The sequence below is a fragment of the Budorcas taxicolor genome, chromosome 19 (assembly GCF_023091745.1).
Source record: "Budorcas taxicolor isolate Tak-1 chromosome 19, Takin1.1, whole genome shotgun sequence".
In the NCBI taxonomy this organism is placed as follows: Eukaryota; Metazoa; Chordata; class Mammalia; order Artiodactyla; family Bovidae; genus Budorcas; species Budorcas taxicolor.
Genome location: NC_068928.1, coordinates 44,763,691 through 44,787,413, shown reverse-complemented (window position 1 = coordinate 44,787,413; position 23,723 = coordinate 44,763,691). Strand labels below are relative to the sequence as shown.

The 23,723-nt window shown below is 47.2% G+C and overlaps 1 protein-coding gene across 4 annotated transcripts in view; it reads left to right on the top strand.

Annotated features, from left to right (window-relative positions):
* The first annotated feature begins 2,906 nt into the window (after positions 1-2,906).
* PLEKHM1 (pleckstrin homology and RUN domain containing M1) overlaps positions 2,907-23,723 on the top strand; it is a 58,244-nt gene continuing 37,427 nt past the window's right edge. For 2 of the 4 annotated variants that reach the window (XM_052657908.1, XM_052657911.1), the window contains exons 1-5: positions 2,907-3,025; positions 5,868-6,026; positions 9,493-9,581; positions 12,959-13,206; positions 14,935-15,561. In XM_052657908.1, coding sequence (XP_052513868.1) covers positions 9,534-9,581; positions 12,959-13,206; positions 14,935-15,561 — 923 coding nt within the window. In that variant the 5' untranslated portion in view covers positions 2,907-3,025; positions 5,868-6,026; positions 9,493-9,533. Of the gene's footprint in view, positions 3,026-5,695; positions 5,819-5,867; positions 6,027-9,492; positions 9,582-12,958; positions 13,207-14,934; positions 15,562-23,723 lie in introns of those variants that run through there. The other 2 variants (XM_052657910.1, XM_052657909.1) reach the window with 2 other exon arrangements.

Genomic DNA, 23,723 nt, shown 5'->3' with positions numbered 1-23,723 from the left:
TGATGGACAGGGAGGCCTGGCGTGCTGCAATTCATGGGGTAGCAAAGAGTCAGATACGACTGAATGACTGAACTGAACTGAACTCTGCATAGAAATTAAATAAGAAGGGTTGACATACTAAATAAGCAGGTTGATAAACAATATATAGCCTTCATGTACCTTTCCCAATTTGAAATCAGTCCATTGTTCCAGGTCCAGTTCTAACTGTTGCTTCTTGACCTGCATACAGGTTTTGCAGGAGGCAGGTAAAGTGGTCTGATATTCCTATCTCTTTTTGATTTTCCACAGTTGTTGTGATCTACACAGTCAAACGCTTTAGCATATGAAGCAGAAGTAGATGTTTTTCTGGAATTCTTTTACTTTTTCTGTGATCCAATGGATGTTAGCAATTTGACCTCTGGTTCCTCTGCCTTTTCTACATCTAGCTTGTACATCTAGAAGTTCTCAGTTCACATACTGTTGAAGCCTAGCTTGAAGGATTTTGAGCATTAGTTTGCTGGCATGTGAGACAAGTGCAATTGTGCAGTAATTTTAACATTCTTTGGCGTTGCCCTTCTTTGGGTCTGGAATGAAAACTGACCTTTTCCAGTCCTGTGGTCACTGCTGAGTTTTCCAAATTTGTTGCCATATTGAGTGCAGCACTTCCACAGCATCATCCTTTAGGATTTGAAATAGCTCAACTGGAATTCCATCACCTCCAGTAGCTTTGTTTGTAGTAATGCTTCCTAAGGCCCACTTGAATTCACATTCCAGGATGTCTGGCTCTAGGTGAGTGATCACACCATCATAGTTATCTGGGTCATGAAGATCTCTTTTGTACAGTTCTTCTGTGTATTCTTGCCACTTGTTCTTAACATCTTCTGCTTCTGTTAGGTCCATACCCTTTCTGTCCTTTATCGTTCACATCTTTGCATGAATGCAGGAGACCCAGGTTCAATGCCTGGGTTGGGAAGATCCTCTGGAGAAGGAAATGGCAACCTCCTCCAGTACTCTTGCCTGGAAAATCCCATGGACGGAGGAGCCTGGTAGTTTACAGTCCATGGGGTTTCAAAGAGTTGGACACAACTGAGCAACTTCACTTCACTTTGCATGAAATGTTCCCTTGGTATCTATAATTTTCTTGAAGAGATCTCCAGTCTTTCCCTTTCTATTGTTTTCCTCTATATCTTTGCACTGTTCACTTAAAAAGTTTTTCTTATCTCTCCTTGATATTCTCTAGAAGTCTGCATTCAGATGGGTATCTTTCCTTTTCTCCTTTGCCTTTTGCTTCTCTTTTTTTCTCAGTTATTTGTAAGGCCTCCTCAGACCATTTTGCCTTTCTGAACATGCGTATTTCATGAAGGGGCTTGGGTAGTGTATGCACCTTCATGAAGGGGCTTCAGCAGAGGGATTTAACATAGAATAATGGAAAATGTTGACAGAGTTCAGGTTTTAGTTGATTGAAGTCACAAAGTCAGAGAAGGTCAACATTATTCCTTATTTTTCCTTCAGGCTGGTAACTGAGCATGCAGTTACCACCCTCCACTTGGTGGGAGGAAGGGTGGGGAGGTGGGGGTGAGGGGGGCAAGGGGGACTTAGTTCTTGTAGCACAACTCAAAGATGTGTATCAGATTATGTCCAGCCCTTGAGGAGGAACTAGGATTCTTGTTTCATAGCTGAATTATTGTTTCCTGATTGCAATCCTTTGTTCCTTTCAGATCATTAATTACTGAGACCTGTTCAAGGGCAAGCATTGTGGCCAGGCTTAGATCACGAAACAGCTTAGGGAGAAAATGGCTTCTCTTATGCCAAAAAGCTATATTGAGTTCTTTTCCTCCTAGGACTTCCCCATCCCCCCCATTCTATCTGCTTACACTGGGACCTCAACCTTTCCAGAGACATGAGGGACATCTTCCCTGAAGAGGTGGATGGAGCATAAGATCGCAGCAGGGATCAGTGGAGCTTCCTCCCAAGAACTGGTGTGTCCCCTATCCCCCAGTCCTGTAAAGCCACCCCAAAGTCCCACGGCCCTGCGTGTAGTGGTACCTCTTCCACAAGCAGGCCCTAGTTTCACTCGATAGAAACCTGCTCGTGTTAAATGTCTCAAGAATGTCAGGACCCACCCCCCACCCCCACTTTTGACCTTTGGTTCTCTGTACCCCTCCTTTTTAAAAAATAAATATTTGGCTGCGTCAGGACTTCATTGGTTTGTGGGAGCTAGTTCCCTGAGCAGGGATGGAACCCCCTTCATTGGCAGCATGGAGTCTTAACCACTGCACCACCAAGGAAGTCCCTATTCTGATTCCATTTGAAAGAGAAATATCGCTTCTACGACGGAAAGCAAACAACCACAAGGCTACGTGAGAATAACTGCTTGAGCGAGTGTGGCGCAGGCATGATGGTAAGTTACTAGATAATGCCGGGGGACCTCAAGGCGTTCCCTTGATACAAGCTGTGCTTAAAACATACACGCTCTTCCTGAGAAACGCCAGGCGGGACAGAAGCTCCAAGTTGGGCCTGGGCTCTGCCCATTTGGCTACACTGATTCCCTGGGGGAGGCAAAAATAGGGTAGGCGTTGGTCCCATTTTACAAGCGGGGAACCTTCTCTGCAGGCCAAGTGACGGCCCCAGTTCTACGCAGATGAGGTCGGGAACTCAGAAGCCAGGATCTCGTCTGACACAGATCCAGCGGAAGGCGGGCAGTGCAGCGGCAGGCCGGCAGTGAGGACGCATTCCGCCGGCCGCCGGCGGCCTTGCTTCTCCGTGCCCTGCTAGGGTACGGCGACCGTGAGCCTCCCAGACCACGTATCTGCTCCGGGGCTGAGAATCCTCAGGCACGGGAGCGCTGGCCCCGCCCCGTGGCCCCTCCGGGCCCCACGATTGGCTCCACGGGCAGGGGCGGGGCCGAACGCAGAGCTGACGTTACGGCGTCAGGCGCCGCGGGAGTCGCTTCCTGTTGTCAGTGGCCCGGAGGCCGCGGCGTCCCATCCGAGGCTTAGGGGTTGCAGCGGCTGGCAGTGCCCCTGCCCCCTCGCTTCTCCCTTCGGTGAGTTAAGGATCCGGGGCGAGGCGGGCAGCAGAGGGGCGGCGAGGCCGGGACGCATATGGGCCAGGGGACACCAGCCCTTTCCGTGAATCCAGACCCCTGGTTGCCTTGAGACTGCCTTGCTTCTGAGCCCTCACCCTTCCCAGCCCAAGCTCCGCGCCCCACTCCAACCCTAGCCTTCGGCCCGCACTGCCGCTGCTGGCCTGTCCCCTCCATTTGCCACTCGTGACTTGACCTAGGGCTTACCACCCGACCCCCCCCACCACCGGTCTTCCGTAAATGCAGCCTCATCCTTGACCTCACTGTAGCCCAGCTCCACTCCCGACCTTGACCACATGCCTCTGCTTCCCCCCAATCCCTTTGGCGATCCTCATGCTGCACACTAGCCTCGATTCTGGTTCGGTTCGCCCTTTTCATGATCAGCCTTCTTATCCTAATCTTCCACACCCTCTGCTCAGCTCCCCAAGGTATGCCCATTGAACACCCCATCTCTGTCCCACTGTCGTTTAAGACCCACCACCAAAGTAGACGCCCTGTTGAGCACACGCTTTTCTTTTTGGTAACTCTGATCTCAGCCCTTTCTCAAGTCTTACACACCTCTTGCCTTCACAGACTCAACCCCTCACTTCTTAGCCCACCATAGACTTCCTATCCATCTCCAACCATCAGAGGACACTCCTGTCCCTAAGTCTTTGCTAAACTGCCCGCGACTCTTGGTGCCCAGTTCTTAACATCCTCACCCAATCGTACTAACAATGAGGTCTCCTGCCCTCTCACCTCTGCTGTCCCCATCTCAGTTCTACACCCGTTTTTCCCTTAACCCAGTCCCCACTCAGTCTGAGAATTAGTGAAGAGTCCCCCTGCCAACCTCACCAGCTGCCCCTCAACAGCCAAATGTCACTGCCTGCTGGGAACCCAGCAGTTAGACACTGAGGGGCTTGATGGGTGCAGGCAGGGCCTCAGGTGGTAGGTTAAGTGTGGAGAAGTAGAGCTCCCTGCCTTGGGTCAGGGTCAGGGATATTTTTCCCAGGTGTCTGGTCCCCTGGACTTGCCCCCTGAAATTGTATGTCTAACATTCATATTAAATGACTTGTGCTGCTGCCGGAATGGTAGGAGTCACCAGATACCTGGAAGGTGAATAATGGCCGCTCACCTGGCTCCCACATAGCCTGGGGCAGTGGAAGCCATCACTTCCTGTTGGTTGGTTTTCTGGCCGGGAATAAGCTCAGGGAGTGCCACTGTGTAGCAGTGTTCACAGAGCCGTGTCCATGAGTGTGGTCACTTGTTATGGACCTTCGCCTGGTGCTCCTGCCAGCTAGAGCTGAGAGCAGGCCTGTCCTGACAGTGAACACAGGGAACGCAGTGGATGCCAGAGATGATGTTACACGCTGTGAGGAGTGTAGGTGAGAGGGCTCCCAGGGGGCTAAGGCTCAGGCGGGTACAGCGGCTGTTAAATCACTTCCTCTTTCTGCAGGTGCTGGATCTTTGAGTTTGGCCTGTTTGGTTACCCATGAACATGGGGAGCCCAGATATCTGAGTAGCTGAGGCAGAGGGACATTCCTGAGGCCCCACTTTCAGCATTTATCATCGCCTGGGCTTTGGGGGTACACATTCTCTTCAAATTCTGACGACCTGGCTTTAGAGGCCATTTGGTAGCAATTTTAAAGGGTCCCCAATAGGACCTGTTGTCTTTGTTTGCCATTCCTAGTCTCTTTTTTTCATATTTATTTACTTATTTGGCTGCACTGAGTTCTAGTTGTAGCACGCAGGATCTTTTTAATTGCAGCATGCAGGATCTAGTTCCCTGACCAGGGATCAAACCTAGGTCCCCTGCACTGGGACCATGGAATGTTAGCCACTGGACCACCAGGGACGCCCTCTTGCCATTTATAGTCTTGTTCCTTTGAAAAGTTGAATGCTCTTCTCCCTTCAGTGTCCACCTCGGCACCCTATTAAGGTGGGATACATTGAAATAGTTTTAGCCAGCTGGCAGGGTGGTTTAATGGAAGGTGTTCCATCCTGGCTGAGAACTATATACCTCAGCTTCCCTCAGCCTGTGAAATGGAGATTCGTGCCCTGAGCCTTATTTTTGTTTTATTTTTCTGTACATCCAGTAGATATTTTTTGAGCACAACTGTGTGCTGTGTGTTGCTCTAGGCACCAGAAATGCAATGGTGAATGAGTCAGACAAAATTCCTGTTATCATTCATTCAGAGTTAGTTGGTCCTTGTTGGAATCCTAAGGATGGGACAAGAATATGGGGCAGATGGGTGTTATTGATGGAAGGAAGGAAGGAGGAAAGAAAATTGCTCTGTCTTCACTGACTTCACATTTCTGGCCTTACTCACTAGCCTTTGGTTTGGGAATCACAGGGCTAGAAATTTCTCTCCCTCTAGCTGGCATCTGATGACTTCAAAGCCTGTTCCACACTCTCCCCACTCACTTCTCCTGCCTCAAGACACTTGTCCAGAAATGCAACTGTCTTCAGGTGGAAAGAGGTATACTTTACTCACTCAGCACTCACATGTCTGAAAGATCAGCTGCCCTTCTGAATCAGAAGATAACTTTGTCCTTCTTTTCCAACTGTAAACCATGACTCATCAGTTCATACAGCAGCTGGATGGCTTAAATGCCAGACTGTTCTCAATAGCTCCGTACAGGGTTGGATTCAGGCCGTAGAGAGCAGACTGTTGGGAATAGCTGAGAACTCTCTAAGGAGAGGAGTCTGCTGTTTACTGATGGATGGAGTGTTTCAGAACTGAAGAAGCCCAGCAGTTCTTTTCTTCGTTTAGTGTAAGTCTCATCTAAGCCATTCTTTTCTTTTCTTTCTTCCTTGGTGAAGTGAAATTGGACATACACAGAAGGCCAGGCAGCATAAGAAAGAAAAGCAACCAGAACAATTCCTTCCTGTGTGTTGGAACATTTAAGAAAAGACAACTGTGAAACCTGGGTACCATGGAAAGGACTTGGCCTCAGCTGGTTGGGAGTACAGACTTGATGGGTAAGATTGTTTGAGTTTCTGAGTGCAAAGTTAATTATTACTTAGTTCCAAAGTAACAAGTTTTGCCTGAAACTCTTGGAATCAAAGACCTGAGACACTTTGATCTGGCGAAAGACACAAGACTTAGAATGAGGAAACCAAAGAGCTCTATCCCTACTGAGCCTCAGTTTTCTCCTCTGTAAAATGGGGATAATCACCCTTCTCTCACAGGATTGATTTAAGAATTACATGAGATTAGAGAAGCTTGAAGCGTTGAGTCCAGGTGAATTGATACTTAGGGGGAGAGGTAGACTTTTCAAGGTTAGGATTTGCCTAAGGGGCAGACAGAAGTCACCTTTTCTGTCAAACTCCACCAGTGGTGTTTGAAGAACCTTTTAGCAGTATTCCCCACATTATCCCCTTACTCTTCTTAGCCTAGGTCTCTTTGCAGCCCCGCCCTGCCCTTTGGTTTGGTTTTTGGTGTCAGTGAAGAGTGTTCTGAGGACAGGAAGTGAAACCCGTCCCATGGGAAGGTAGACTGGGGGGGCCTGGAGGGTGATGGAGTGCTGACCCAGCAGTCAGGAGACCAAGCCCCATTCTGGTTCCATCAGCAAGTTCTCATGGCATCAGCCATCACACTCCTGCCTCTGAGCTGATTCCTGCCTCCCTGAGGCATGCTGGGGCAGACCCACATAGGCGGGGTGCTTTGGCTTCTTGCAAAGAAAGGTATGCCCTAAAGTGTGGCATGAACCCCAAAGCCTCAGTCCTGTTTTGTGAATTATCAAGTGGCCATTGCATTCTGTAGCTTTTCTGACACTTGGTTTTAAAAGCGACAGGTACTTGTCTGGCCCTGCTCTGACCTCTCAGCATCAGTCTATGTGTGAAGAGACCCTTTCTGGCCTGGAGCACCTGCTTACTAACAAGGCTACCCTCCTCCCCCCCACCCATGAATATTATTTTCAGTTAATTCATTATGAAGCCTTAATGAACCCAAGCTATTGTTTGAGTTGCTGAGGCCTAAGCCTTTCCTGTCCTGACCTGTGGCTGGTTGAGGGAAGGGCAGCTGTGGGGCTTGAGGCTCCTTCCAGAAGAAGCAGGCCTGAGGGGAAGCCTGTGGCCACTGGAATTACTGAAGGGGATTGGTGCCCAGGGCCTTGGAGCCAGAACACCTGGATTTGGCCTCCTGAGCCATACAAGTTGGCCTGGAAGGAACGTTGTCCAGAGGGACTGTCTGCAATACCAGTCCTTCCGCTTGGGGTGCTGGTGGCCAGAAACTGGACGCGGCCCAAGAATCCCTGTAGGTGGAAGGGGGAATGAAGTGAGGGTGAGGCGGTAAGACAGGGCCTGAGGTCAAGGGTTGCATCCTGTGGTCCGTCACGCCCTGACCAGGGCTGGCTCTGCAGGGGCCACCCTCCAAACCCTTCCCTCACTCCGTGTGTCTTCACTGGGGGAGGTCAGCTCTGGGTCCTGTTTACCCTCTGCCAGCTCCAGGGACCAGGCACTGAATCAGACCATCTCCCACCGTTAAGGGCCACGCTGCCTCTGTCACTTCCAGATGTCGCGCTCCTGTCCTCCTGTAAACCTTTCCCTCCAGGCTGACCTCAGTGTCCCACTGAAGCCCCTCACCTGGACCCCCAAGGCCTCCCTGCCCCCTTGTCCCTCCCTGCCTTAGCCCTCACCTACACCCACCTCTTCCAGAAGGGAGGTGATCATACTCCATCAGTCTGAGGGTTTCCCTCGAGCAGGGGTGACCCTTGTCCTGGCAGTGGGTGGTAGATTTGGCCACTTACCAGCCCTGGAATCTTGGGAATTTCCTTGACCTGCATCAGCTTCTGTTTCTTATCTGTCAGACTAAGATAATAAAACATGCCCAAGGTGGTTATAAGAAATGAATGAGGTGATATATGTAAAAGGTAAAAAACCCACTGAGCGTGCCTTGGTTTTAGTAACGTCTTTGGGCCGTGAGTTTCGGTTGATTGTTTTTTTGGCTGCACCACATGGCATGTGGGATCTCAGTTTCCCAACCAGGGACTGAACTCACAGCCCCTGCAATGGAAACATGGAGTCTTAACCACTGGACTGCCATGGGACTCCCGTGGGCCATGAGTTTTTGAGAGCAGAGACAGCAATAACCCTTTTTTCTTTTCTTTTTTTGGTGTCCCCTCATGCTCAGTTGTGTGGCCACTCGAGATTTGTTTAGATGTGAGTGTGCCTGTCTAGCCCTGCTCTGTACAAGTTGCTGTGGTGGGACCAGGCAGCAGCCCCCTCAGGTTCAGGCCAAAGTCCCCACCATCCGCCACCATGCCACCCTTGGCCTAGTTGCCTCAGGAGAAAGCCAGCTGCCCCAAGAGATGTCTCTGCATACTGACTTGAGCTGCCTATACACGCTTATTTAGTCAGTGGCATTCTTTGCCTGTAAATTTGAACGACCACATCCCCTAGGGGTAGAGATACCATTTATCCTTGGTAAATATCAGGCCCTGTGCTTGGCGCTGTCCACACTCATAGTCGCCATCTGAGAGGTCTGATACATGCCCCAGTGTGCCAAGTTGGTTAGTGGCACATCAGGATTAGAACCCATGTTGTTACCCGTTAGACATGTGCCTGTGCTGTTCAGGCTGGACCCTCATGGCCCGAAGGAGAAGCAGCAGCATGGCAGGAGTGCCATTCCCTCTGAAGCCATGCCAGTTGTACTTTTCCCCACTGAGCTGGCCGAGCCTGGGCTAGGAGAGGAATCAGGGGACAGTTGCAAGGCCCAGGCCCCGAATGTGAATTGTGAGCTGCTGTTTCTCAGCTCCTGTGGGTTCTTGGCACCTTCAGCTGCAGCAGCCCCCTTGCACCCTTAGCTCTGTATCAGATCTGCCTTTCATCCCCTGCCTTTTTGTGCCAGTGTTTGGTGTGGCATGAAGGGCCCTTTCTGGGCTTCTCTGGTAGCTCAGCTGGTAAAGAATCCACCTGCAGTACAGGAGACCCCGGTTTGATTCCTAGGTCAGAAAGATCCCCCGGAGAAGGGATAGGCTACCCACCCCAGTATTCTTGGGCTTTGCTGGTGCTCAGACAGTAAAGAATCCACCTGCAATGTGGGAGACCTGGGTTCAGTCCCTAGGCTGGGAAGATCCCCTGGAGGAGTGCAGGGCAACCCACTCCAGTATTCTTGCCTGGAGAATCCCCATGGACAGAGTAGCCTGGCGGCTGACAGTCCATGGGGTCACAAAGAGTCAGACATGACTGAGCAACTAAGTACAAAGGGCCCTTTCTACCCGCCTTTTGGGACAGACCCACCCTTGGCACCCAGGGCTCCTCTCCTCATGAGGTCCAATCCATCAGCCTTTTTTTTTCTTCCTATTTCCTTCCTTAAAATCCACGCTCAGTTTTCACATTTGTATTAAAACTCCTCTCAGTTGCAGTTTGCGTAAGATGGGGGTGAGGTGTGGTGAAGACGCGGGCCGGCACAGCGATTATCCCTACAGCCGTGTCTTCTCTGCAGGTGTCATGTGATTCTCCTGGGGAGCTGCTGCTGGAGTGGAGATGCTCTCAGGGGTGGAGAATGGACTGGACCCCCGGGCTGCCATCCCGGTAGGCAACAAGGGAAGATCAGGGTGGGAGAAGGGGTGCCTGGGACAGCCATGTCTTTGTTTTTTCTGACTTTGAAATGAATTAGCACTGTTTAGAAAGAGAAGCCTCGGGTTGAGAGAAAGTTGTACCCAAAAGATCCTGCCCAAAATCATCTTATTGGTGATAAAATGGGGATTTACATAAAACCATGGGGATTGAATGTAGGTTATCTGAAGACCAAGGATTGCTCCGAAGAAGATATACAGATGACCAATAAATACATAAAAAGATGCTCAATATCATTAGATGTTAGACAAAGACAAATCAAAACCATAATGAGGAAAATAGAAGTAAAGTCACTAGCGTAGGAAACATGGTTATCGGGGGATAAGGGTCGGGGAGGGATAAATTGGGAGATTGGGACTGATATACACAGTAATATATATAAAACAGGTAACTAATAAGGACCAATACTTTGGCTACCTGATGCAAAGAACTGACTCATTGGAAAAGACCCTGATGCTGAGAAAGATTGAGGGCTGGAGGAGAAGGGGACAACAGAGGATGAGATGGTTGGATGGCATCACTGAATCAGTGGACATGCACTGGGGACATGTCTCCTTCTCCTTCACAAACTCCAGGAGATAGTGAAGGACAGGGAACCTGGCGTGCTACAGTCCATGGGGTTACAAAGAGTTGGACATGACTTAGCAACTGAACGACAACAACAACGATAAGCAGCTGCTATGTAGCACAGGTCAATAGTCTATAATAGCCTTTATGGGGGAATAATCTTTATATATATAGTTATAGTTATATATATAGTTATATATATATAACATGATATATAAAGTTATATATATACTTATAGTTATATATATATATATATATATACACACATCTGATTCACTTTGCTGTGCCCCTGAAACTAACACATTATAAATCAACTATACTCCAACAAAAATTTTAAAAATAAAAATGTTTCCAGTAAGGAAAAAAAAAGCCGTAATGAAGGACTTCCCAGGTGGTCCAGTGGTTAAGACTCTGAGTTTCCATTGCAGGAGGTGTGGGTTAACTCCCTGGTAAGGGAACTAAAATCCCACATGCTGAGCAGTGTGGGGGGGGGGGGGGGGGAACCATATTGAGATACTTCTTCATACCTACTAGGATGGCTGTAATGACAATGGCAGACAATAATAAGTGTTGGTGAGGTTGTGGAGAAGTTGGAATCCGCATCCCTTGCTGGTGGGAGTGTAAAATGGTATAGCCACTGTGGAAAACACTTTGATAGTTCCTCAAAAAGTGAAACAGTGTTACATACAACCCAGCAATTCCATTCCTAGGTATATACCCAAGAGAACTGAAAACATATGTCTACACAGAAACTTGTACATGAATGTTCATAGCAACATTGCAGCTAAAAAAGTGGAAACAACCCAAATATCTATTAATTGATGAATGCATAAATAAAATGTGATATATCCGTGCAATGGGATATTATTTAGCAATAAAAAGGAATGAACTACTGATCCATGCTACTACACCGACTAACTTGAAAACATACTAAGTGAAAGAAGTCAGACACAAAAGGCTGCATGTTGTATGATTCCATTTATGTGAAATGTCCAGAAAATAGGCAAATCCGTAGAAATAGAAAATAGATAGTGGTTGCCAGAGGTTGGGGGAAGAAGGGAATAGTGAGTGATTGCTAATGGGTACAAGGTTTCTTTTGAGGGCAATGAAATGTTCTAAAATTAGACAGTAGAAATGGTTGCACAGTTCTGTGAAAGTACTAAAAACCATCGAGCTGTGTGTTTTAATGAGCGGATTTTATGATATGCAAATTATTTCTCATTAAAGCTGTTCTAACAAAAGAACATTTAACTTTTCAAAGAACATTAACAGGGATTGTGTTGTCTAAAATAAAAACCAGTGAGATATTTGTCCATAATCCTGTCACCTAATAATTCAAACTTTTTCTGTAATCCCTTCCAGTCCTTTTCCAAACCCTTAGGTAATTTTGACATATGTACTTCTATTATGCTAGAACAATCTTAACTCTGTATTTCCAGAGGACTTTATGTATGTTTAAATATAGGCTTTCTCTAGTTGCAGTGTGCGTCGGCTTCTCTAGTTGTGGCTCACGGGCTCTTTAGTTACAGTGTTCGGGCTTAGTGTTGCCCCAAGGCATGTGGGATCTTAATTCCCTGACCAGGGATCAAACCCTGGCTCCTTCTTCTGAATCCAGAGGTGGTTTCTTAACCGCTGGACCACCAGCGAAGACTCCTGTTTATTCATTTAGCAAACATTTACCAAATACACATGCCGAGAACCAGGACCATTGTTGAGGGCATGAGGATGAATAAAAAGCTAGTCCTGCCCTCAAAGAGTACCCCCACTCCAGTGCTGTAAATCACAAGGTATTGTTTCTGTATAACAGATAGGAAATTGAGGCTCAGAGAGGTTAAGTGGAATATCGAGGTGACCCAGCTGGTGACTACCAGAACTGAGACTAAACCCAGGCTCTGACTGCCAGGTCTAGGATCTTTCTTCCTATAAACCACGCTCCTGTTTCTGGGTGTTTTTATTGTTCTAACACAGCACTTTTTGCCTCTTAACTTATTGGACTCTCTGTGGAATGTTGGTCATATGATTAAGATGGAAAAATCTCACTCCCGCCCTAGATGAATTACTTCAGCTCCCATATCTGTAACTATAGTGGAGTCAGTACTTAAACACAAGGTTTATATGGCTGTCAGCTCACTGAAGTTTGGTTTAAAAAACAAGCAAACAGGCAGTTCCCTGGCAGTCCAGTGGTTAGGACCTGGTGCTTTCATTTCTGTGACCCAGGTTCAATCCCTGGGTGGGGAACTAAGATCCTATAAGCCTCGCAGCATGGCCAATAAATAAGTAAATAAATTTAAAAACTGAAAACCAAGCAAAAACCCCCACAAATATCTTTGCAATAATTAATAATAATAGCAACACTTCTCAGTGTGATTTTTTCTTTTTCTTCTTTCTCTTTATTTTCTACCATTAGCCCTACTAAATTTTTCTTCTATTTTTAATTTAAAAATTTTGATTTTCTTTTTTAAAAATTTTAAAAAAGAAAAAATTTTAATTTATGTATTTGGCTGCACTGGGTCTTTGTTGCTGCATGCAGTATATTTAGTTGGGGCATCTGGGCTCTAGCTCCCTGACCAGGGACCCCTGCATTGAGAGCGCACAGTCTTAGCCATTGGACCATCGGGGAGGTCCCGGCCTGTCTTAGCCATGTTGCAGAGGTACACGGATTTGTGCTTGCGTGGGGACCCACGTGTTTGGCAGCAAGCAGAATGACATTGCAGGGGTCGCCGCAGGAGCCTCTAAAGACCTGTGTTGTGTCTGGCGCCGCCCAGGTCATCAAGAAGAAGCTAGTGGGCTCCGTGAAGGCGCTGCAGAAGCAATACGTGTCCTCGGACGCGGTGGTCACGAGCGAAGACGGAGATGCCAACAGCATGTGCAGCGCCCTGGAGGCCGTCTTCATCCACGGCCTGCACGCCAAGCACATCCGCGCCGAGGCCGGAGGGAAGAGGAAAAAAGGCGCCCACCAGAAGCCTCTGCCTCAGCCCGTCTTCTGGCCTCTCCTGAAAGCTGTCACCCACAAGTGAGAGCTGCTGGGTGGGGGCGGGGTTCACGTCGGAGTGGAGCTTCAGAATGTGGGGCTCCGGGCTCTTCCTTCCAGGACTTTTCTGTGGAAAGCCACAGGGAGCCCCGTGGTGTGGAGAGGAGATGGCCCAGAGGAGGGTGGTGTTAGACCAGGCCTCAGTGGACCCCTCAGGCAGTGGCCCGGCGCAGTGTCGAGCCCCAGGCTGGGCACCCTGAGTGGAAGCAAGAGCTGTTTTTTTCCATCCTCTGGCAAATTCTGTAGTTGCAACAGAAGCTGTGTGGCCCGCAAAGCCTAAAATCTTTACTGTCTGCCCCTTTCCAGAAATTTGCTGACCCTGCCTGAGGATGTTGCATATTTGTGTGCTAAGTAACATACTTGTAAGGAGGTAGGGCTTTTTTTTTTTTTTTCAATTTAAGAAGAGCAGCCTCCAACCAGAGCATCTGAATGTGTGCCCTGAGACATTTGTCTTGTCTGCCCTGCCCTGAACCACCTGGGCTTTGGAGCAGGCAGCTGGCATGGAGCCTCTCTGGTCTATTAAATGCCCCTGGTGTCTTGTCAGTCCTGCCCCAAGGAGTCGTGTCAGTCTCCAGTCTTCCTTTTTGTGCCTACTGCCACTGCCCTGTCTCAGGCTCTCACCTTAATTCTGGGTGGAAGTGCCTTTCTAAGTGTTCCCCTTATCTCCTTCTGTCTTTTCTTCGGTCAGTCGGCCAGCCTTTAGTGAGCTCAAGCTGACCCGAGCTCCATCCCTGGGTTCTGCAGAGTATGGTCAGTGCTCCTGCGGGGGAGCCATACACTGGGGATGGTGTAGTCAGAGGAGGGGCATTTACAGCAGACACACATTTTAGGAGCTGAGTTTGGTACACATGGGGCCAGGACGGAACACCCTGCCCTGAAGTCTGCATAGCTGTGGGCGTGTAGCTTTCCTGAGCAAAACCCTGTAGCCATCTGTCAGGCTGGGGTCTGATTCACTTGCCTGGGGCCCCGGAACCTGTATCCTGGTCTCATTCTCTACAGAGTTCTAATGCACAGCCAGGTGTGGGTACCATTGCCCCATTCTGCTTCCCCCATTTGATACTCAAGACTCTGTATTATTACCTCGCCTTGCAACCCGATCATCCGCTCCTCCTCCCCAGGCTGCAACCAGAGCTCCCCACTCCTGTTATAGTCTGTCGCTTTTCTCCCCTTTAGGCTTTTTTCTCTATCGGTCTCTTACACCTTGAAAGTTCTCCTTCCACCTTTGCCTCTTGAAATCCCTCAAAGCCCAGCGCAGAGACCCCGTTTCTATGACACTTTTCTTATTCCAACCCAGAAATGATTGCTTGGCCCCCACCACAGTGCTGCTAACAATAGGGCTCACCTCAGTATGCCCTTGAAAAGTCACTACCTAGACCGAGGGTAGGGACCATGTCTCGACCCCGTGTCTTCACAGCTCCAAAGACCTTGCCCTGGGGGCTCAACAGACGTGTCCCAGATGAGCAGATGTTGTCGGGCCGGACAGATAGTTGTCATGAAAATGGCAATGATCCTTCATGATACCAGCCTAAGAACACTGGGGGTTATAGCTGAATCTTTCTGAATTTCCCTTTAAATGCTGTTATCCAAGAATTTTTCATGCCTATGTATACTTGCAGTCATTGTTCTTGGCTCTTGCTAACCAGCGGATAAAATGACATCTCGGTGACTGGCAGTCGTTTCTTGAAATGTGTCTGTTCTCCATCTTCCCAGACACATCATCTCAGAGTTGGAGCACCTGATCTTTGTGAGCACGGACGTGGGCCGCTGCCGGGCCTGGCTGCGGCTGGCCCTCAACGACGGCCTGATGGAGTGCTACCTGAAGCTGCTGCTACAGGAGCAGGCCCGCCTGTGCGAGTACTACCAGCCCACAGCCCTGCTCCGCGACGCCGAGGAGGGCGAGTTCCTCCTGAGCTTCCTTCAGGGCCTGACGTCCCTGTCCTTTGAGCTCTCCTACAAGTCTGCCATCCTCAACGAGTGGACGCTCACCCCACTGGCCCTCTCGGGGCTCTGCCCACTGTCAGAGCTCGACCCCCTCACTACCCCTGGAGCTGAACTGCAGCGGAAGGAGTCCCTGGACTCCATCTCCCATTCCTCGGGCTCAGAGGACATCGAGGTCCAGCACTCAGGCCACAAGATCCGACGGAACCGGCAGCTCACTGCCTCCTCCCTCAGCCTGGACACGGCCAGTTCATCCCAGCTTTCCTGCAGCCTCAACTCTGACAGCTGCCTCCTCCAAGAGAATGGCTCCAAGAGTCCAGACCGTTCCGAGGAGCCCATGTCCTATGACTCAGACCTGGGGATGGCCAATGCCGATGACTCGGACATGTCTCTGCAAGAGTGAGTTCCCCTCCCCCACCCCTTCCCCTTCCTTCCTGCTTCTCTTCTTCTTGTTCTCCCGCCCTTCCTGGAGCACATGATTGCCTGTCTCTGAGCTCAGGATTCTTGTTAGGGCAGAAAGACAAACAGAAGTCATAAACTCTCCCTCAGGGACCAGAGTTACTGGGAGCTGTACCTGGAGACAAGCTGGGGCTAGTGGGGAGAATGCATAGAATGCATTTAAAAATATATATTTATTTATTTATTTGGCTGTGCCAAGTTAGTTGCAACACTTGAACTCTTCCATCTTCATTGTGGTATGCAGGATCTTTAGTTGTGGCATGGGAACTCTTAGTTGTGGCATGTCAGATCTAGTTCCCTGATCAGGGATCATCACCCCGGCCCCCTGCATTGGGAGCATGGAGTCTTAGCATGGTCCAGCAGGGAAATCCCTGGAATGCCTTTAGATGGGGCTTAGAGCTGGTTCCAGCCCCAGCTCTGTCCTAGGTGACCTGTGACAAGTTAGTTAGTCTCTCTGAGTTTCAGTGTCAAATATCATTGTCATCTTCATCTAGAGAGAAGGAAACCAATAGTTCAGAGCTCTGTGTACAATTTCCAAAAAATACAGTGAAGCACAGTGCACAGCGTGATCTTCTGGGACCTCATGGAAGGTCTTCTGGAGGACATAAAACCTAGGTGATGCCTGCACGGGAGTGGCAGGCAGATGGGGACGAGTGAGTGTGTGGAGGAGGAGGACATGGAGTGACAAACTTGGCTGGAAACAGGAGCCTGGGCGGAGCCTTCCTTCATTCAGGCTTTTTAACATTGATTTTTGATAATCAATTTTTATAGTTAAAAAAAATCTAAAATGTGTACAGTGAAAAATCTCTCCCACCCCTGTAACCATAAATATTAATTTCTTACATATTTTTCCAGTGTCTCTAAATCCAGCTGTACCATGTGTGAATATATAGATTTGAACTTCTTCTTTCTTATTTCTTTTTTTGATTGAAGTATAGATGATTTACAGTATTGTGTTAGCTTCAGATATATATATATCCTTTTATATATAGGTTTATAGGTTATATATATAGGTTTATATATATATCCTTTTCCTTTATAGGTTATTATCTTTCTTATTTCTTTTTTGGCTGCGCTAGTCTTTGTCGCTGCACATGGGCTTTCTCTAGCTGTGACGCACACAAGCTTGTCTGGTTGTGGCACATGTGGCTCACGGGCTCTGGAGCGCAGGCTTAGTAGTTGGGGTACACAGGCTTGGTTACCTCGTGGCATGTGGGATCCTAGTTCCCCAGCTAGGGATTAAACCCATGTCCCCTACATTGAAGTCAGATTCTTTACCACTGGACCACAGGAGAAGTCCTTTATCTCTTGTTTCTTATTTCCCCACTTCTTTCCACAAAAGCTAGTATAAATTATAAATACACCATTCTATAGCTTACCAGGGCTTCCCTGTGGCTCAGTGGTAAAGAATCTGCCCACAATGTAGGAGACCCAGGTTTGATCCCTGGGTTGGAAAGATCCCCTGGAGAAGGAAATGGCAACCCACTCCAGTATTCTGGCCTGGAGAATTCCGCGGACAGGAACGTGGTAGGCTATACAGTCCATGGGATCACAAAGAGTCAGACACAACTGAGTGATTAACACACACACATATACCTTATTTGGGAGATCTTGTCATATCGGAGCTTCTTTTTCTATTACATATTTGTTCACTGTATGAATGTACCTTAGTTTATTGAATCAGCCCTGCGTTTAATGGACATTGGAGTTCAGGGTTTCTACAGATAACCTGTGAATGTGGTCCTTTAGCTCTATGTGAGTTCTCTCTGTTCAGTAAATTCCCAGAAGAAAAATTACTGAACCAAGGGGTAGATTAATTAATGATTTTTATAGATGTTGCCTATCTACACTTCATCAGGGGTATGCCTGTGTCCTCTCAGCCTTGACAACAGAAGGTATTAGCAAACTTTTGGATGTTATCTCATCTGATAGGTAAAAACGGTAGCTGTTTATGAAGCATTCCCTCCAGGTAGGATTCATTTTTCCATCAACTGTGTTAGGACCTTCCTTCCACAACTGCTGTCCCCACCCTCACCCCCACCTTGGTTCAGGTCTTTATAGGGCTTGTGGGAATCACACCAGGACTGGGTGTCCTGGACTGGCCCGGAAGCAGATCCAGTTTCAAGCCAGTTCTACCACTTACAAGCTCAGTGGTGTCCTGCATATTACTAACTCTTTTGGAGGTTCTGTTTATCTTTTTTTTTTTTTTCCCAGAGTATAGTTGATTTACAATGTTGTGTTAGTTTCCGCCGTACAGCAAAGGGATTCAGTTGTACATATACATCTATCCACTCATTTTTATATTCTTTTCCCATATAGGTCGTTAGAGTATTGAGTAGATTTTCCTGTGCTGTACAGTAGGTCCTTATTGTTACTATAGTTACTATTTTATTGTTTCTTTATCTTTAAAATGGAAATTCCCTTATAGGGCCGTTTGAAAGTCAAATGAGATGCCCATCAATCAGTTGCACATATAAGAATGTGTGGTAGTTCCCAGAAACGGCTTCTGAACTTTGAACACATCAGATGGAATTTTCATGTGTCCAAATGGAAGGATTAGATATAATGTTCTGAGAAGGAGTGACCCCTGCCCCAGAGATGGCAGGGCCCGAGGCGTGCCTGACTGTCAGCCACCTGTCCTAGCCTTTGGTGCTTCTCCCCCCGCAGACCAGCCAGGCTTGTCTCTGTCATGTGTCTTGCCTTTATCTTTCATGTGTCTTGTGATTGGAAAATTCCAGCTTAAGGTTGTTGAATCAGTGACCATCCGCCCTCCTTCAGGGGAAGTGTTGTCCTGCGTATTCTGGGGGAATGGAAGGGAAGACGAGGTCAGGAAGTGTAGACCCAGACTGGACAGTGATGTGGGGAACCAGATACCACACGCACGCAGAAGCACGCAGCCAGCACCACCGTTCTTAGAGCATCCACAGAGACCAGCGTTTCTTGGAGTGTGTGTTTTAAGGGAGATTCTCACCAACACTTAAAGAGTTTACTTAAGTTAATGTATTACTGAAATGTATGTAACTTAAAATTGGGTGTAAACACATTGTGCTTAAACTCTTACATCTATAAAAATCAGAACATCTGCAAATTGGGAATTCCCTGGTGGTCCAGCGATTAGACCTCCATGCTTTCACTGCTCTGGGCCCAGGGTTCAATCCCTGGTAGGGGAACTAAGATCCAGCAAGCTGGGCTGTATAGGAAAAAACAAAACAAAACTACAAATCAGACCTGAAATGCAAAACCTATTTCAAATGAAATTTATCAATGTTTGGCAGAAACCAATCTACAGTTTACCTTGTGAAGAGATTAACTGGCTCTCACAGCTTCTTTTGCATTCGTTAGGTCTGAGTTATAATTATCGCTGAGAAGCACAGGTACCGTCTAGTGGTAAAGAGTGTGGACTCAAGAGCCAGGCTGCCTGAGTCCTTCATCAGCCAGCTTTACCAACTCAGGCAAGTTAGTAAACCTTTCTGACCTTGGTGTCCTCATCTGTAAAATGGGGGTGAGAATGCATCAAAGGAATGCTGGGGCGATGCAGCAAATAGAGATCTTCAAGCGTTTAGAACAGTGTCTGACTCAGCATGCATGCTGGTGGTGTCATTTTACTTTTGGGTGCCTGTGACATCAGCTCTGCTTGTCCCCATATCCACTGCTGAAAAACCTTGCTTAGTAATATTTGTCAGAGGTCACCGTCATGAGGCCTTCCCTTGGGGGAGAAGTGATTCTTTAGTATATGTAGCCCACCTCTGTGCTTTTATTAGTGGCTCTTGACTGCCAAATAGTACCGTGTATCACCACCATAGTCGGCATGTTCAAGAAAACCACAGGCTCAGAATTGCTTATGAGGAATCCTTTATAAGGTAACCATTCAGATTCTCCAGGCCATGCTTTTTGTTTATTTTACACATATAAATACTCATAATACATATATTTTCCCACCAGATTGCTCTCTAAATGAAAGCACAAAGTTAGAAACTTCAAATAGAAAGTTTTTGGTAAACAGGGCCTTGCACCAGACCCCAGTGGAAGGACTGCAGCAGTTTCACAGTTTCATTTCTTGGTTTTTCTTTTTTTCACTGTTTCATTTCTATGTTGTATTTTATAAATACAAATATAAAGCTGTCAAAACGTTTGACAGTTTTCTTTCTTTGCCTTTGCTTCACGATCTCATCTCTATCGCTTTATCCCACTTAATGTACATGCCTCTTATTCTCACTGGATCCTGAAGACTGGTACCAGTTCTGATGAAGCGCTGTGAACTTGATTTCACCTTGCCTTTAGTTTTGATTTGACAGAAGCTCTAATTGATCACACAGGCCTCTTGCCGTTTGGTGGCATTTCTCTAGGCATTGAATCACTCACTTATTCTAATACCCCATCCATTCTTATCATTAAAATCTTTTTTCTAGATCAGGATTCATGTCTGTTTGATAACCATTTTGGCAGTGCTAGTGAGTGTTTCAATAAATCTGCTCCTTTGCTTACATTTTTATGTTTGTGTACAGGGAGGCTAAGCAGCCTAATCAGTGATAATGAGGTTAGTGTTTATTGAGTACTTATTTTGTGCCAAACCCTGTACTAAGCACTTTACCTGTATTATCTCATTTAATCTTTGTCAGAGTCATAAAAGATGGATGCTATTACCACATCTGTTTTTCAGATAAGGGAATTATGTCCATGAACCTTCATGTTCACACTGTGGGGCCCACAGCCACATGCTAACCAAGGCCAGGTGGACTCAGGGGCCCTGCTCTTAATCACTCACCACACCACCTCCTGGGAGCCCACAAAGAGTCGAGACCTCACAGAGGACCTTGTCAAAACTCTGCCTCACTAGTTCATTTCAGATGAGGTCCCATTCTGTCCCAGCGGTTTGGACACATACAATTGGTTAGCAAATGTCCCTTCCTCCTTTGCTGGTGGAAACTCCCCTTTTCTCTCCAGAACTCATCATTGCCTTCTCCCTACACGCTGCACTCTTGGATTTTTCATGGGTCTGTTTTCAGAGTGCAGCTTTAGAGCAGGAATGAGCCCCCACCTGCCTCCCCCCATAACTCTCCCACAAATACAACTGTCCCTTTCTCTGACAGGTCATCCATTTATTTGCTGTGCTGTGCTTAGTTGCTTAGTCACATCCAACTCTTTGTGACCGCATGGATTTCTTTGTCCGTCGGGATTCTCCTGGCACGAATACTGGAGTGGGTTGCCATGCCCTCCTCCAGGGGATCTTCCCAACGCAGGGATCGAACCCAGGTCTTCCACATTACTTATCGAGACAGAATTCACATACCATAAAATTCACCATTTGAAAGTGTCGTTTTCAGTGGTTTTCACTATAGTCTCAAGGTTGTGAATTCAGCATCTATACTATCTTTTTTAAAAAAGGTTTATTTAGGTGCATTATGTGTTAGTTGCGCCACACAGGATCTTGTATCTTTGTTGTAGCCTATGTGATCTTTAGTTGCAGCATGTAGGATCTAGTTCCCTGACCAAGGATCAAACCCAGTCCCCCTTCGTTGAGTGCAGAGTCTTAGCCACTGGACCACCAGGAGAGTCCCCAGCATCTACTATTATCTAATTCAAGAATATTTTCATCCCTTACCCATTAGTTATAAATTTACCTATTCTGGACATTTAATATCAGTCAGGTCATGCAATATGTGGCTTTTTGTGACTGTCTGCTTTCACTCAGTACCGTGTTTTCAAGGTTCATCCACGTTATAGCACATATCATGGCCAAATAATATTCCATTGTCCATTGTGTAAGATATACTACAGTTTGTTTATTTATCCATCAGTTAATGGGCATTTGTTTTCTTTCTGCTTTTTAGCTACCATGTTGCTATGTGTATTCATGTACAAGTGTTCTGTGTGGACATGTTTTTAATTCTCTTGGGTATGTACCTAAGCATAGAACGGCTGAGTCCAGTAGTAACTCTATGTTTAATATCCTCAGGAACTATCACATCATTTTCCACAGAAACTACACCATTTTACATTTCCACCAACAACGTGTAAGAGTTCCAATTTCTCTACATCTTTGCCGATACTTGGTATTTGCTACCTTTTTTATTATAGCCATCCTACTGGGCATAGAGTAGTATCTCATTGTGGTTTTGGTTTGTATTTCACTATTGTCTAATGATTTTGAACACTTTTTCTTGTCGTTGTTGGCCATTTGTATGCTTTCTTTGGAGTTATATCTATTTAAACCCTTTGCCCATTTTTTAAGTGGCTTTAAATTGGGTTATTTATTATTAAGTTGTAAGAGCTCTATATTCTGGGTACTAGACCCTTAGATATATGGTAATATTTGCACATTTTGTATGCAAATATTTCTATTAGATATATTTTTTATTAGTTGCTTACACATTAGATGTCATCATATCTAAGAAACCATTGCCTGATCCAAAGATACGAAGCTTTATGCTTGTTTCCTTCTAAGAGTTTTATAGTTTTAGTTCTTACCTTTAGGTCTTCGATCCATTTGGGGTTAAATTTTTCTTTTTTGGCTGTGCCACGCAGCTTGTGGGAACTTAGTTTCCAGACCAGGCATTGAACCCAGGCCAAGGCAATGAAAGGGCCAAATCCTAACCCCTGGATCGCCAGGGAATTACCTAGGTTAATTTTTTTTTTTTTTTACTGTTCATTCATTTATTTAGCTTCATCAGCTCTTAGCTGTGGCATGTGGGATCTTCATTGCGACACACAGATTCTCTAGCTGTGGCCCATGGACTCAGCAGTTGCGATACATAGACTCTCAAGTTATGGTTTCTGGGCTTAGTTGCTCTGTGACATATGGGATCTTAGTTCCCCAGCCAAGGATTGAACCCACATTCCCTGCATTGCAAGGTGGATTCTTAACCACTGGACCAACAGGGAAATCCCCTGGGGTTAATTTTTTTTTTTTTTATGTGGTGTGAGATAAGGTTCCAACTTCATTCTTTTGCATGGAACTATTCACTTATCCCAGCACCATTTGTTGAAAAGACTGTTCTTTCCCCACTGAAATGTCTCAGCACCTATGCTGAAAATCAGTTGCTGAGAAATGTGTGGGTTGGTTACCTCTTCTTGACTAGAATGCTTTAAAATGTTGTTTGGGATCATGATGGTATAAATAAGAGCAGAGCTCACCTAGAAGGCAGTCAGATGAAAACCTGAGATCTGAAGTCCTTGTTTCCATGAGCCCACATGCAGGGGAGCTTGATCTGTCTTCTGCACCCACTCTAAGCCTTTGAGGCAGATGTGTGCGATCTCTTGGGCTCCAGACAGCTCTTTTGACACCAGACCCTGCATTTGTCTATGGCATCCTCACTGCGTTCATAAGCAGAGGTGGAGACAGCAAACAGGTTTACTTCAGAAACAGAACTCAGATCCTCTGAAGCCTCAGGAGAGGGAGGGAGGGAGGAGCAGCCACTAGCCAGTGCACATTCCAGAAGGTATAGCAGTGTGTGTGTGTGTGTGTGTGTACACAAAGGCAGTGACATTGGCCCCCTTAGCCCCAGACGTTGCCACTGAGGGGCAGGAAGCACAGTCCCATCAGGCACACCCCCCATGGACGTGGGCACGCATACCACATCGCCTGTGTGCACTGTTCTCCAGCAGCAGCTTCTGAAACTGTGAGGCTTCTCTGGCTCCATGCCCGGCCCATCACCCCAACCCTGCTGCCCAGTTACTATTCCAGGGACAAAGAGGATCCTCACTTCACCCCAGCCCACATCTCAGCAAGTACAGTGCTGGAGCCCAGCCCGGAGACACCGTTCACCGGGGCTCTGCCAAGGTCAACGTGGGGCAGGACAGGCCACACGGCCATTTGGCTGAGCAGACTTGCCCGACCCACAGTTAGCCCGCTCAGAGGGTAAAAGACAAGCAGTTCCCATTCGCCTTGAGTCCAGCTTTTGTCACCTGAGACCCTGGGCCGCACAACTCACCTGGCCACCGAACCTGCCCAAGTCCCAGCTGGAGAAAAACTGGTGGGAGGGTCTGTATGTGGGAGCTGGGAGCACTGCCATGACTAAGGGGGTTGTTTTGTTCAGTCACAAAACAGCAGTTTTCCACTTAGCCTTGGGCATTCCAGCTGACAGCCCCATCACACGGGTTTC